We start from the raw sequence: 14435 nt of genomic DNA on the forward strand, positions 1-14435 counted from the left end.
TACAACAAGGAACCATTCACCCATTCACACACACATTCACACACCAGTGTACGCAGACACTGTAAAAACATTAAATAACAGCTAGATAAATATGCATTAATGCTACAGTGTGGGAACTTCCAGCACTGACTGGTGAAACAGCATTTTCACTGTTTGATAAGAATGTGGCTTCAGCCTGCAGGAATTTCAAGCAGTTATCATATAAATAACAAAACAAAAACAAAAACTCCACACTTGTCATAGCTTCATTCAGGTCAACTTTAATGACAAAATGATTCTCCAATGTAGTGGGCAAAAAAACTCAAAGCAAAAGTTTTTTTTTTTCGTACAATATCTCTAGATGCAGTCTTATCATCGCATTCTGAGGGGAACCCGTCTGCTCACATATACATCCTCTCCAACCTTTCTTCATCAACAAAAACATTATTATTTCTCTCAACGTGTGCAATTTAACCCAAGAAAAACAAAAACAAAGTAGACAAGAGCAAAACAAAGCTATAGTCGGTCAGTGACGGCATCTGTGAGGCTGGACCCGTGGAAGAAGACATTCAGTTTTCAAGCTAGAGTATAAGCAACAGTAACTTAAAGAACACGTATTATGTAAAAAATCACTTTGTTTTTAGCTTTAAACCTTATTATAATATTGTCCCCTTATCAAAAACACACCTTGAGTTGTATTTGCTACATTCACGCTTGTTTCATGAATCCATTAATTAAATGTCGTCATCTCTGAGTATTCGAAAATGCTCTGTTCGCATTTTGCCTGAATTGTTGCGTCGCGGGTAAAAATCTGAACTTTTCCTGCGCAATTTTTCAACCCGTATACCATCAAAACGGACTGATTCTGCGTTTCAGACGTTTCCGACGACGAACACGTGGCTCTTTTAGCATTCACATTTCCTGTGGGCTTCATTTATTTTTCATTGTTCATTTCTGATGCGGACAGCAGAGGGAGCTCCAACGCCTAAGCGCCTCAAGTATATTTTATAAAAGGACTGACATTACATGACATTGTTTTAAAGGGCCCATCTCATGCAAAATAACGCTTTTCACATTGTATCTTCTGCACATAAACAAGCACAATTTGGGTTTTGGAACATCCATTACACAATAGTTATGAAATCTTACTGATTTCTTGGAGACAGTCACAGACCAGGAACTATGAAAGTCCGACTATTGCTCATCCCCCCACCCGTCCTGAGAAAGCACAGGCTCCGCCCTCCAAACGTGACGTAGGCTTTGAGTGAGCCGCCCTTCCTCCGCCCATCTCAGGGAGGGAGGGGGAGACAGACGTGCACCCTGATAGAGGTAGGAATAAACTTTTATTCATCATGGTGATACAGCGCGTTCAGCCGCATGTGTTGGACTTGGAATCAGACGAGGACTTTGAGGAGCACGAAGCTCAAGCACTGCGTCAACATCAGCTGAACATTACTGATTGGTAAAGTATTAATAAACACTAGTAAATCAACTTATTATACCGTGTACACTGCAGTGTAGAACAATATGCTGTCGCAATTGTCAGCCGATGCGGGTTGGAGGCGGGGCGGAGGCGGTGGAGTGGGGGAGGGTGGCGGGTGCGAAGTGCTTTCTGCTACGTCAAATGCGCCATAGGTGTAGCTGCCGCATCATCGTTGTAGCAGCTTTAGTTCGTTGTCACGTGGGAGGGTGGCAGAAATACGCTGGAATTTGTTTAAAAAAAAAAGCTGAATCAATCTGAAAAACACTTCACCAACATATACAAGGCCCACACATCACTCTTAGAAGGTAGAAAGCTCTGAAAAGTTGAGTTTGCATGAGATGGGCCCTTTAAGTCAGAAAATGTGAAATACCAAAAGCATGTTGAAAAGGGAATTAAAGCCACAAGAGCGCATAATATGTGATCTTAAACTGATTCATTTGACCCATTTAAAATACATTTGTGCTAAGTTCACTGTCAGTAGTACCAGTAGCCTATTGTATGCAAATTCCTCCATATTGTCTTGCCATATTGTCCTATGAAACAACTGAGGTCCATACTTGGTAGCACCTGTTATCATACTTTGCCTTAAAACATATCAGTCTTATACCATTTTAAGAATATACAGCTCGGTGCCGTTCGTGTGCCTCCCCAGATCTCGTAAACGCCAGCTCTCCGTGCATTTTCACAGGATAAATTTGCTACAGAAATGTCATGCAGTCAACAACACAATAATAAGCGAGGAGAGCTACGTTCACTATGATCTACGGTCTTTTTTTCCGACGGGTCCAGCCTCACGACGAAGACGATACAAGAATGACGTACACGCGCTTTATCTGCAAGTTTTGGCAAAAGATTCTTGGAGTGTCGGCAAAAAATGGGATTAAAAAAACAAATCAATATTTCTAAATTATATTTCCATCAATGATTAATTCCACTTTTAAAAAATTGGAAAAAAAATTGCTTAACCCATACGATATTTGAAAATTGGCAACCATCTATCGCCCCCTTGAGGTTGCCATAACATATTAAATTTTCTTTTTTTTTTTTTCTTTTTTTTTGGCTAACTTAGTGTATGATTGATAGTTGTATGCCAATAAGATTTTTTTTTTTTACTTTTTATCTTCTTTTTTTAAATAAATGCTTTTAGCCAAAACTAAGAAAAATGCTAATGCTAACACTATTAGCTAAACTACTCTATTCGTTGTCATTTGAAGTTGTTTAAAGAGCAAACCCAAGCAATCTCAATTTGGTATATAAATTCCTTTCTTTACACCACACCTGGCCAATAAAATTAAATTTAAAAAAAATTAAAATAAAAATTGGGTAAGTGTAAAAGTTAGCACAAAGGGTCACGCTAGCTAACGATATGTTTTTGGACATTTGAAGCAAAGCATAAACGTCGGAGTGGGACAGATTTAAAAAAAAAAAAAAAAAAAAGGGGGAGAAGCTACAATTACAGGGACCCAAAATGAAAAAACAAAACAAAAAAATACTGTTAATGTCAACGCTGGCTTCCAAACTCGCACCACTTCACGCTAATCTTACGTATCTCCCCCAGTGCAAATCGCGAACACTTGCGGTTTCGGGATGGCCACTACGGTAACTGATTACAGCGTTTTTTCCCGTCGCGAAAAATAAATAAGAAAAGTTGATATACTCTACAGAAAAAACGTCTACAAAAAAAGGCATGATCAGTTCGAGTAGCCCGCGGCGTTGAATTTTTACGACCATTTTTGTACGATTTTTTTACGAAGTGTGGGGCTACTGATGTCGGTGGCACAATCTGTGGTCAAGCTGGACAGTCTCCCCCCCTTTTGTTTTTCACATCCGAAAGGGCAAAGACTTTGGTTTATCGACGCTTCCTTTGAAAACCCACCCGCTCAAAAACGTTTTAACCACCCCCTCCCGAAGAAAAAAAACAACAAAACCTAAGTCATTCCTAGATTTACAAATGAGTGACGAGGAAGGAGGGAGGGGCTTATCTACAGACAGTCAAACAGCCAGTCAAGAAAAAGGGTCAAATGTAAGGGTAGAGGGCACAAAAAGGAGGGTTAAAGGGGAAGGGGGGGGGCAGACCTGAGAACATGACATATCTCAGGGACGAAGAGGAGGGAGGAAGAGCGAGGGGAGGAGGAGGAGGAGGAGGAGGAGGGGGGAGAGAGGGGCAGGCGGGGCAGAGGGGCGCGCTCGGATACTCCGTTGTGGCCACTTCACAGGCACTTGTCTCGGGCATGTTCAGAAGGAGCTGGTGGGGGGCGTGGTCAGCCTCTTTCCGATGTAAACCCTGTGGAGACAGACGTAGAGAGAATTAAAGGAGACACATGACGCAATTTTAGTCATTTATTTTTTATTTATTTTATTAATTTATGCTCCGTGTACCATTCATTCTTTTGAATTTCAATTGAGACTGTTTTTTGATTGGTGTTATTTGAAATTAATTTGAAATTAAGTATTGAAAATAGAGGTCGAAATCTTTTTTTTTGTTTGACACTAAAATTTTATTGTTTTTGGTTCTTAGCTGAAACTCAAAAGAACAAATGGTACATGGACCAATTATAACGTGTAGATTATTATTCTATATTTTGCTCATTTTAAACCATAATATTAAGCTCAAAACTTTCAAACATTAAAACAGGTCCATTGACGTAATGTTCAAAATGGCAGAACTGGCTTATTTGTATTAATTGTGACATTGGCTAAATGGTATGTTTTAACCCAACATGTATTACTCAGTCTGAATCTTTTCAAAAATTGTGAGTAGGTACAGAGAAGTGGGAGGACATAGAGGGGAGGTGAAAACAGACATTTCCTGAGCACTCAAGCCTTGAATAAAACATTACTCAGACATGCAGGAATACAACTTTTTATTTGCCTTATGGGGAGGATGTAATAACACAGTTAAATGCTTTTCTAAATTCTGGCTGGTTTAGTCCAGACTTGGTTCCAGGTTTGGTTTAAACACAGTATTAATGTGGTGTTTTTGTAAGTGTGAATGCAACCTTGGGGACATGCATTTACAACACAAACACATGAGAAAACTCTAGAACTCTGCCAACAAAGCCTTGTGTGCTGGCCAGTCCAAGTATGGAATCCATCAACCCTTAACTTTTATGTGTGAGTAACTAACACTTTAATAAGATTCCTGCTCTGTGCTGTGCTGCTGACACTTGTTGTAACATTATCAGAGCTGAGGATTAGTCCAACATGTGTTCTCACAAACACAGCTCCAGGGACCAGGCCCAAGAGCTCTCATTAGTCTGCAGCTGTTTACAGAGCAGCTGGAGGACGACTCACAGGGAAACAGCTCCACCTGCTGGACTACATCAGTGTCTACAGATTCTGTGGAACAGTTTTGACTGTGTGTGTGTTGAAACTCATCATGACCAAATGGAGCATAAAAGGATGCATTTTAAGACAGCAGATTTCTGAAGTAGAATGTGCTGTTGTCCTTGTCACAGTCACACGGTCCATTAAGTAGCTAATCTACCAATGACGAACCAGAACACTTGTGATCGTACGGTCTATTAACCTACCATATTTGTTCAACCACACCAATAAAATGTGTGGATTATAGCCAATAGATGTCAACAATTTATCTAAATATAACAGGGCTGAAACTATGACAATGTATTTGAATAATTGTGACCAGTTGACAAAGGCCTTTTATAACAAATGCAGTGACATTCAATCCTTTCACTTTTATGTGCATTTCATTGTTTTGGTGACACAATGCACGTATTAGCAATCAGTTTGTTTTTAACTTAATTAAACTAAAAAAAAAAAGAATAACTTTTTCCATAAATATTCACTAGAGGGCAGTAAAGTAGTTAAAAATCAAGGATGACTATTCAACTACTAAAATCTTTAGGTACTTTTCTAAAATAAAATATGTCTAGCATGATCAGGACAGTCCCAGTTTTGACAGTCCCTGTGTCCCCTGTCCCAGCAGATTTATCCAAAACCAGTGATCTGGCCCAGTTTGATACAAGAAATGTCCCATATGTCCTTATTTTTGACCCCTTTGATTCCTGCCAATAGTAAAGAGAGGCATACATTGTCATTTGTTTAAGTAAAATATAGAAAAGCTGCTTAAAAACGACCAAAATACAAAGAAAATGTGACTATACTGACTCACATGTTCATCATGAATGAGCCGAGTGCAGAACAATTTTCTTTAATTACGCACTCGTTTCAAAATTGTATTAATACCAACCACCACAAACCAATTTAATTTGAATTAAATTTTGAAAATCCGATCACCCTAAATATGTCAGAAAGAATGTTGTTATAACCTGTCATATGGAAAAGACTGAACACTGGATGAGTTTGTTGTATTGCAGTAGTGTGTCAGGTGATGCAGTAGTGCGTCAGGTGATGCAGTAGTGCGTCAGGTGATGCTGTAGTGCGTCAGGTGATGCTGTAGTGTGTCAGGTGGTGCAGTTGTGTGTCAGGTGAGTGTGTCAGGTGGTGCAGTAGTGCGTCAGGTGATGCAGTAGCCTGTCAGGTGATGCAGTAGTGCTTCAGGTGGTGCAGTAGTGTGTCAGGTGATGCAGTAGTGCCTCAGGTGGTGCAGTAGTGTGTCAAGTGAGTGTGTCAGGTGGTGCAGTAGTGCGTCAGGTGGTGCAGTAGTGTGTCAGCTTAATGTGTCAGGTGGTGCAGTGACCTGTCAGGTGGTGCAGTAGTGCGTCAGGTGATGCAGTAGCCTGTCAGGTGATGCAGTAGTGCTTCAGGTGGTGCAGTAGTGTGTCAAGTGAGTGTGTCAGGTGGTGCAGTAGTGCGTCAGGTGATGCAGTAGCCTGTCAGGTGATGCAGTAGTGCCTCAGGTGGTGCAGTAGTGTGTCAAGTGAGTGTGTCAGGTGGTGCAGTAGTGCGTCAGGTGGTGCAGTAGTGTGTCAGCTTAATGTGTCAGGTGGTGCAGTGACCTGTCAGGTGGTGCAGTAGTGCGTCAGGTGGTGCTGTAGTGCGTCAGGTGGTGCAGTAGTGTGTCAGGTTAGTGTGTCAGGTGGTGCAGTGACCTGTCAGGTGGTGCAGTAGTGCGTCAGGTGGTGCAGTAGTGCGTCAGGTGGTGCAGTAGTGCGTCAGGTGATGCAGTAGCCTGTCAGGTGATGCAGTAGTGCCTCAGGTGGTGCAGTAGTGTGTCAAGTGAGTGTGTCAGGTGGTGCAGTAGTGCGTCAGGTGGTGCAGTAGTGTGTCAGCTTAATGTGTCAGGTGGTGCAGTGACCTGTCAGGTGGTGCAGTAGTGCGTCAGGTGGTGCAGTAGTGCGTCAGGTGGTGCAGTAGTGCGTCAGGTGGTGCAGTAGTGCGTCAGGTGGTGAAGTAGTGTGTCAGCTTAATGTGTCAGGTGGTGCAGTGACCTGTCAGGTGGTGCAGTAGTGCGTCAGGTGGTGCTGTAGTGCGTCAGGTGGTGCAGTAGTGCGTCAGGTGGTGAAGTAGTGTGTCAGGTGGTGCAGTAGTGCAGTAGTGTGTCAGGTGGTGCTGTAGTGCGTCAGGTGGTGCAGTAGTGTGTCAGGTGGTGCAGTAGTGTGTCAGGTGGTGCAGTAGTGCAGTACCCGAGGCCCAGGGCGAGGATGTGCGATAGCAGCAGAGAGGGGATGAACACTTTGAGGAACTCTGCGGAGAAGATGCCTCCTTTCTTCATGGCTCCAGTTTTCCTCATGCTCAGAGTGACCGAGCGCCGTGGGTGACGGAAGTGGAACTCCCTGCAGCAAAACACACACAAGGATTACAGCTGTTCTAATGCGAGGGGACAGCATCAATGCATAATGTGGGGTTCCAGTACTAGTCTTTCAGCTCTTGAGCAAGACACTGGTCCCATTGATTTCCTACATGAGTCTGTAAATGTGTGTTTTGTGGTCGTCAGAAAGGCTGTAGGGTTTGAATGGCAGTCCTGTATTTCTGGTTTTCAGCTGATGCCATTTGTGTACTTTTCACCGCTCTCAACTTGGCCTGAATAAAGTGAAAGAAAATGGATGGATGGAAATATTTAACTGTTTTATTTGAACAGTTAGTTGCAATGACAGAACAGTTCTAAATTATCTTCACTCCGAAACTAGTCCCTTCCAGAGGCAATTTGATTTTCTTGTTTTTGTTTGCAGTTAGAATAGAGTCAATATCCTGGTTTGGCCTCAAGTCTATTTACACGCTGATTTTGGCCTAGAAAGTCTGAACTTATTCATACAAAGCTGTTCAGTAATTTTTTGAAGGATAAATAACACTTACATAACAGAATTGGATCTCTTGTGTAATAAGTTAACTGTGTTTTAAAGGAAAGAAGTGACATTTTCTGTCCCTACACTAGTATCGGTTAGTATCAGTTATCTGCGGATATTTAAAGTCACAGTATTGATATCAGTATAGGAGCTGAAAAAGCTGGATCGGTGCATCTCTAGTACAGTAACTCAATGGACCGGCACAGCATTGACCTTCTTGTTCAGTGCAGTGGCAGATTATCGCCCCTTTCTAGTACTGACTGAGGATTTAAGCGAAATCCATACTCTTTAACGATAAGTACCTTTAAGAGTACCATAATTTCCAGACTATTGAGCGCGCCTGAATATAAGCCACATCAAAGAAATTTTAACTCTACGGCGCATGACTCCTGCGAGAGCTTCTGTCCTGTCTGTATCATGTCAGTGTCTTATAGATTTCAGCAGATTTCAGACTCTCTCTCTAGTTCTATCAATCAGGTATGAGTGGATGTCCGGCTACTGAAGTTTGACATTTCTACTCGTCATTTACACATACGGTAAAACTTATCCCCCTCACTAATGTTTATGTTTAAAACTCTTTGAGTGCACTGACATTACTAGCTAGTGTAGCACAGACAGGGGTGTTTTCTGCACTCAGGCTGTGTGTATCCTCTGTGTTGCCAAACCTAAGACCGTATATATGAATGAACAATGTGCCAAACAAAGGATCTGTCCATATATTAGCCGCATCGTCTCATTAGCCGCAAGGTTCAAAGTGTGAGAAAAAAAGCAGTGGCTTATAGTCCGGAATTTACGGTAACCAACTATAGTTAGTCCAAAACTCTGCGCCACGACTTTTCGCAGGAACTGGAAAAGAGCACATTACCCCAATTCCTAAATCTTTGCACTGGCTTCCTGTTCATTGTAGAACTGATTTTAAGATTTGATTGTTTGTTTTTAAAGCTTTGAATGGACTGGCCCCATAATACACCTCGGACCTCATCCAAATTTACATTTTTGCGAGCGCTCTGAGGTCCAAGGTCCAGCTCCAGCTCGTGGTGCCTAAGACAAGACCAGGACAGGGCCTTCTCTGTGACCGGCCCTAAGCTCTGGAACGCTCTGCCCCCTCCACGTCTCAACAGCCCCCACAGTGGAGAGTTTTAAGTCTCGTCTTAAGACCCACTTTTACTCTCTGGCTTTTAACGCTGCGTGAGTTGTGTGCTCCTCTTATTTTGAATTTATTTGAGTGGTTTTATTTATTTATTGCTATTCTATGGTTTTGCTCTTATTTTATTTGACTGGTTTTATTATTTTAAGACTAGTATGATTAAATCTGAGCATTTATTCTGTCATGATATTATTAGTGCTTTTACAACTATGTATTTGTGCAGCACTTTGGAAAATGTTTATGAAATGTGCTAAAAAAATAAAGAGGACTGAATTGGATAAGTAATGCATAACCTTTTAAGCACTGACCACCTTAAAAGCGGACCAGACCACTGTACCAGAACTAACAGCGCTGCCATAGTAACCCGCTGCACATATAGACATTATGGAGTTGGCATGGTGACGGCATACGTACTTGGGGGGAATGTTTTCGGGTCGGCTGGACCAGTCAGCCACCCAGTCTGCGTCCTTCATCAGGATGTCCATGTCCCGCTCCTTCTCCAGGCTGTCCGTTTCCGACTGGGGACACGAGATACAGCATTATTATTATTACAGCATTATTACATCATGAAGTATAGAGCTGTGTGAAAAAGTAAAGAATTAGAAGTAATATAAAAGGGGGTAGCTTCAAGTTTAAAGTTGCATTATGTTACGGAAAATTGACGTGATTGATTGTGAAATTGATTGTGTCATGAGCTTTAAGTCATGTTACCTGGAGTTTTGTTTCATTCACACATGTTTAAGTAACCCTTTATTATTAGAGTCTACATCTTCAAAACTCAAAATGCTCTGTTCCACCTTGTGATGTCATGAAGAGGTAGTTTTCAAGTTAACAGCTACATTTTACCTTTTGTTCAGTAGAGATCGGCAATTCCAGGGCTGAAATCATCCAAATGATTCTAGTGAACGTCTATGGAGTTTAAAAACACCGTGGAGCACTTTCTGTATTACCACCACGACATCCCAAGGTGGAACAGAGTGTTTTCTGTTTGAGAGAAGAACTCAGCCTAAATGTGCAGGATTTACATGTATGAATGAAACAAAACACAACACCAGGTCTGTTTGTGATGAGGAAAGAACTTTATAACAGCTCAGAAAATAGCACAACACGGGTCCTTTAAAGGTGCACAGTCTAACTTTTCTGTTTTAGGCTACTTTCAGACTGCAGGGCTTAACGCTCAATTTGGATTTTTTTGTGAAATCCGATGTTTTTGCGAGGTTGTTCACATTTCCAATTAAATGCGACTTGTATGTGACTCCAGTGTGAACATTAAACGGCCCAAAAGTGTCCCGCATGCACACTGTAGGACACGATGACGTCAACCACAGCGAGCGTGCTCTGTGTTTACGGAAGTTGTCCAAACATGGACGCGAGCATTGAGCACCTGGCGATTTTAAAGTTTGTCTCGTACCAGAGCCAGAACATATATAGCTTACTTGTTTTAAGGAGGAGATTGAGAAGGAGAAGGACGAGGTTTTTGGCCGTGGTGTTTTGTAGGACAGCGGCAGCGACGTCCGTTGAAAGGAACGTGTGGATGTGGAGACGTAGCCAAGAGTGGTGAGTGGTGATGTGCTTCGCTTCAGTGACACGGAGTTCATTAACAATTTTCACCTACTTCAGAGCAGAATAGTGACGTTTGTGTCTTGTTGATAACGTGTAGGTGGATGAATGCGGTTTGGCCGTTCAGACTGAAGTCACATGTCAAAAGATCAGATATGTATCGGTTTTAGGAGCACATATCCAAGTGTCCTGGGTCACATTTGAAAAAATCAGATCTGTGTCGTTCAGTCATTAAAAGATCAGATACAGGAACATAGAGGCCAAAAAATCGGATTTGGGTCACTTCAGGCTGCAGTCTGAATGTAGCCTTACAGTCCTCCACCTGCTCGTTTCCGTGGAGAGGTTATTGTTTAGCCTCGAGTGTTCCACAGTATGTCATTAACATTTAACATTAACATTTCTTGCATTGATTTAATTGCTGCTATTTTTATTTACTGACTGCTCGATGCATTCTTACAGTGAGTGGGGTCACTTCTCCACAGACTTTACTTGTAACCTGAATGAGTGGCGTCATTATTTTGTCTCCATAGATAACCTTGATGCCATACTATAGAATAGGGCTGGGTATCATTCAGAAGTTGTTGATACGATGCACACTTCAATACATAGGCCACGATACGATACATATCACAATATTTCAAAACGATTCGATACAGTTCAATAAAAAAATAAAGGCTAAATTAATACTAAAAGTCTTTGTTAAACCGCTTCTTATGCAAAGTGAATATGAAACACAAACATTTTCATCATCAAAACATAAATGTGTTGCATAAACGAGCTTCCTTCCTCTGAACAAGCAACAAAACTGTATCTCTGTATCAAAATAATTTAATAAAATACACCAAAAAATACTGTTGGTGATTTATCGATACAGCAGCCCACGATATTGAATCTATATGATCACATTAAATGATACGGTATATCAAAATTTTTACACTCATACTGTGGAACATTCTAGGTTGTGTCCAGATGGCGTACATTCCTCCAGAAAAATGACATAGCGCCCGTTAAATAACTGCCTGTGTATTATTTGTTGTTGCTATGTCGAAAATGATGCGCCGGGCTGCTCTAAGTCTTTTGCGGTTTTTCAGTGCTTTTGGTGTGTGACACGTTTGAGCCGTTGCCATGACGACGGGCGCACTCACTTGGCTGTCTCTCCTGGCGTCCACGTCGAAGATGATCTGTCCCTCGTCCTGTGGGCTGTGGGGCCGTGGGGGGCTGAAGAGACACAAACGCACACAGTTACACATTCATGTTTTCAACTACAGCTCTGTCAGTGAACCAGCAAAAAGAAACAAGGTGTACTTTCAACGACGAGGGCTCTGAGGAAAGATTATTTAGGGATGCACTGTGTAACTTTTCTGGTAGAGGGTCCGTCAACTGCTTGTTTCTACGGATATATCATTGCTCTGCCTGGAATGTTCCAGAGTATGACATTAAACAGCTTTACCTTACATTTATTCAATTACAAGTGGTTTTAAATCTCAAAAATACCTAGAAAAACAAGCATTCTGACTGTGTGAGCAGGGTCGCCTCTCCACAGATCAGACCTGTAACTTGGTCTGGTTTGGTCTCCAGATAGAAGATAGAAAGGTTTAATGCAACACTATGAAACATTCCAGACAAAGCAATAACAATTCCGTGGAGAAAAGCATTAGACGGACTCTCCATCAGAAAAGTTACACATTGCACTTTTAAATAAAAAAAAAAACAAAAAAAAAAACAACTTAAAATACAGTTGTTATTGTTGTTGATTGTGTTTTTATTTTTTAATTTATTCTTTTGCTCATTGGTTGTTTTCAGATTCTACAATGTGATATTAGGAGATGTAAGGCAAAAGACATATTTCCCTATCCATGGGTTTCAGAATGATGAAAAGTTAGGACGGTTGCCTCACGGTACAATATTTTCATGATATGCATCTCACGGTACAATATTTACTGAGATATTTTAGAGAGGCTGATATAATTGTAGATGGGACGCTGTTTTTGCTTTTAAAATACCTTGACAAGATTTTGGTGTGAATTATTTCCGTCATAATCCCAAGAATTCAAGTCAAAAACATGTTTTTTCATGTTGTCTGTGCTGAAATGAATCATGGGATATGTGGTTCCCGATGTTCATAAGCTGTTGCTTCTATAAAACCATGCATTTAAGCAAAGGAACTTGTGATTCGATATATTGTGACAGTCCATGATATTATTGTGAGACTTCTGACGATACGATATCACAATATTTCGAATCCCTATATATTACACCTGTTGAATGATGAAATGTTCTCAAAGGCCCCATAAAACAGGAGGCTGAAATCCATAAATTGATAACATGGTCTTGAAAATTTCAATTCAATTCATAAATGCTGAAATTGATCATTTATAATTTATTGTAATAATTGTGACTAGTCGTCTACAGTATTATATTATAAAGGAGCCATTTGCATTCATAACAGGTTTTATCATCAAGACAGCACAGATATTAAACCAGTCTTTTTAAAATTTTAAGGTTTAAAGTGTCCATATTAGGAATGTTTCTTCACAAACAGACCTGGAGTTGTGTTTTGTTTCATTCACACACAAACCCAGTAGATTTAGGTTGAGTTCTTCCCTCAAATCTGTTCTACCTTGTGATATCATGTGGGAATACATGAAGCGCTCCACTGTGTTTTCAAACTCCATACACCACAAGAATCATTTGGATTATTTCAGTCCTGGAATTGCCAATCTTCTACTAAACAAAAGGTAAAAAGTATCTGTTAACTGGAAAACTACTTCTTCATGACATCACGAGGTGGAACAGAGCATGTTGAGCTGTGGAGATGTAGACAGGCTAATTATAAAGGGTTAGTCAAACGTGTGAATGAAAAAAACATAACTCTAGGTATGTTTTTGATGATGTAACAACATTATGACATGGTTTAAAGCTCACAAAAGTCAACTCGGTAATATAGAACCTTTAATTAAACAACATTCCAAGCCAGATTAAAAATGTGATGAATTCATATTGCAAAAATTCTTGTGCAGTGACTTTTGACAGATAGACTGTGAACAGCTGACCAACTAAAATCATTCAGAAATCTTTAGTTTAGGAACCAAATGGGCCTTATCGACTACACTAAGTCAATTTGTCTAGTCCATACTGAAATGTGTAACCCTGCATTCCCCACGGTGTCAGATGGAATGTAGTTTCTGTTTAATTTTCATATCTCATGTTTTGGTTTGAGACAGATATGTGCTGTGGCCTTTTTTTTTTGGAGCAGTGGAGCGTTATTTAACAGTGCATATTTGTCATACTTGTGGGTGTAACTTCCTCCCTTTTAGACCCAGAATTCCGAATTTACCACAGAAAAAAGTAAATATGTTTTCTTAAAGAGGGGGTATTAGTTTTTTTGGACCTTTCTACCATGATATAATGCTGTTCCCTCATCAAAAACATGCCTGAATTGGTTTTATATGTCATCCATGCACATCTGAGTAATTTAGTGATCTCTCCCGGCCCTATTCGAACCCGCCCACAAGCCCCCTGAAAGACAATTCTCCATAAATATAAAAACGCATGATAAAAACGGCACACAACTTCACAAACCTGATACGATGTGCAGTAATTTCATTAGCAGAACATACACAGATTATAACGGGATTATAACGTGAAGGGGGAAGGAGTGAAAGGAGTGACTTAACATGGGGAGCAAAGATAAGGGAGACTCAGAGTTTCGAATTAGAGCCCTGCAGTCCTGCAAAAAAAGTGTGGTGCGGGACATATTTTGAAAGCTCATCGCGGGCGCAGACGGGAGCGGGACTACACAGTACAGGATGATAAACTGGAGGGTGGGATGATAAACTGCAGTCCCACAGACTAAACATGAGTGTAAATTAAAATATAGAAATTTGCGCTGGATATTTTATTTGGCATTAAAAAACATTTTAAGCAGCCTAAATTTGTGGACGTGGTCTGATCTCGCACACATTGTAGACAATTTCTTTGCTTCCGCTTCTCCATGTTTGATAGAGATTAAGAAAGCGAAAGTTCCCATTTTGCAGGATTTGCGGGCGAGAGAGGG

At 40.8% G+C, this 14435-nt stretch overlaps 1 protein-coding gene across 1 annotated transcript in view; it reads right to left on the reverse strand.

Moving 5' to 3' along the window:
* Positions 1-244: 244 nt before the first annotated feature.
* LOC110155210 (BCL2/adenovirus E1B 19 kDa protein-interacting protein 3-like) overlaps positions 245-14435 on the reverse strand; it is a 38567-nt gene continuing 24376 nt past the window's right edge. Inside the window, exons 3-6 of the mRNA XM_020919265.2 lie at positions 11524-11596; positions 9233-9336; positions 7012-7161; positions 245-3746 (exon numbers count right to left, since the gene is read on the reverse strand). Of these exons, the coding sequence (XP_020774924.1) occupies positions 3698-3746; positions 7012-7161; positions 9233-9336; positions 11524-11596 (376 nt within the window). The 3' untranslated portion in view covers positions 245-3697. The remainder of the gene's footprint in view (positions 3747-7011; positions 7162-9232; positions 9337-11523; positions 11597-14435) is intronic.

This window comes from Boleophthalmus pectinirostris, unplaced genomic scaffold (genome assembly GCF_026225935.1).
Source record: "Boleophthalmus pectinirostris isolate CB_2022bp ecotype Guang Dong unplaced genomic scaffold, ASM2622593v1 HiC_scaffold_18, whole genome shotgun sequence".
Taxonomy (NCBI): Eukaryota; Metazoa; Chordata; class Actinopteri; order Gobiiformes; family Gobiidae; genus Boleophthalmus; species Boleophthalmus pectinirostris.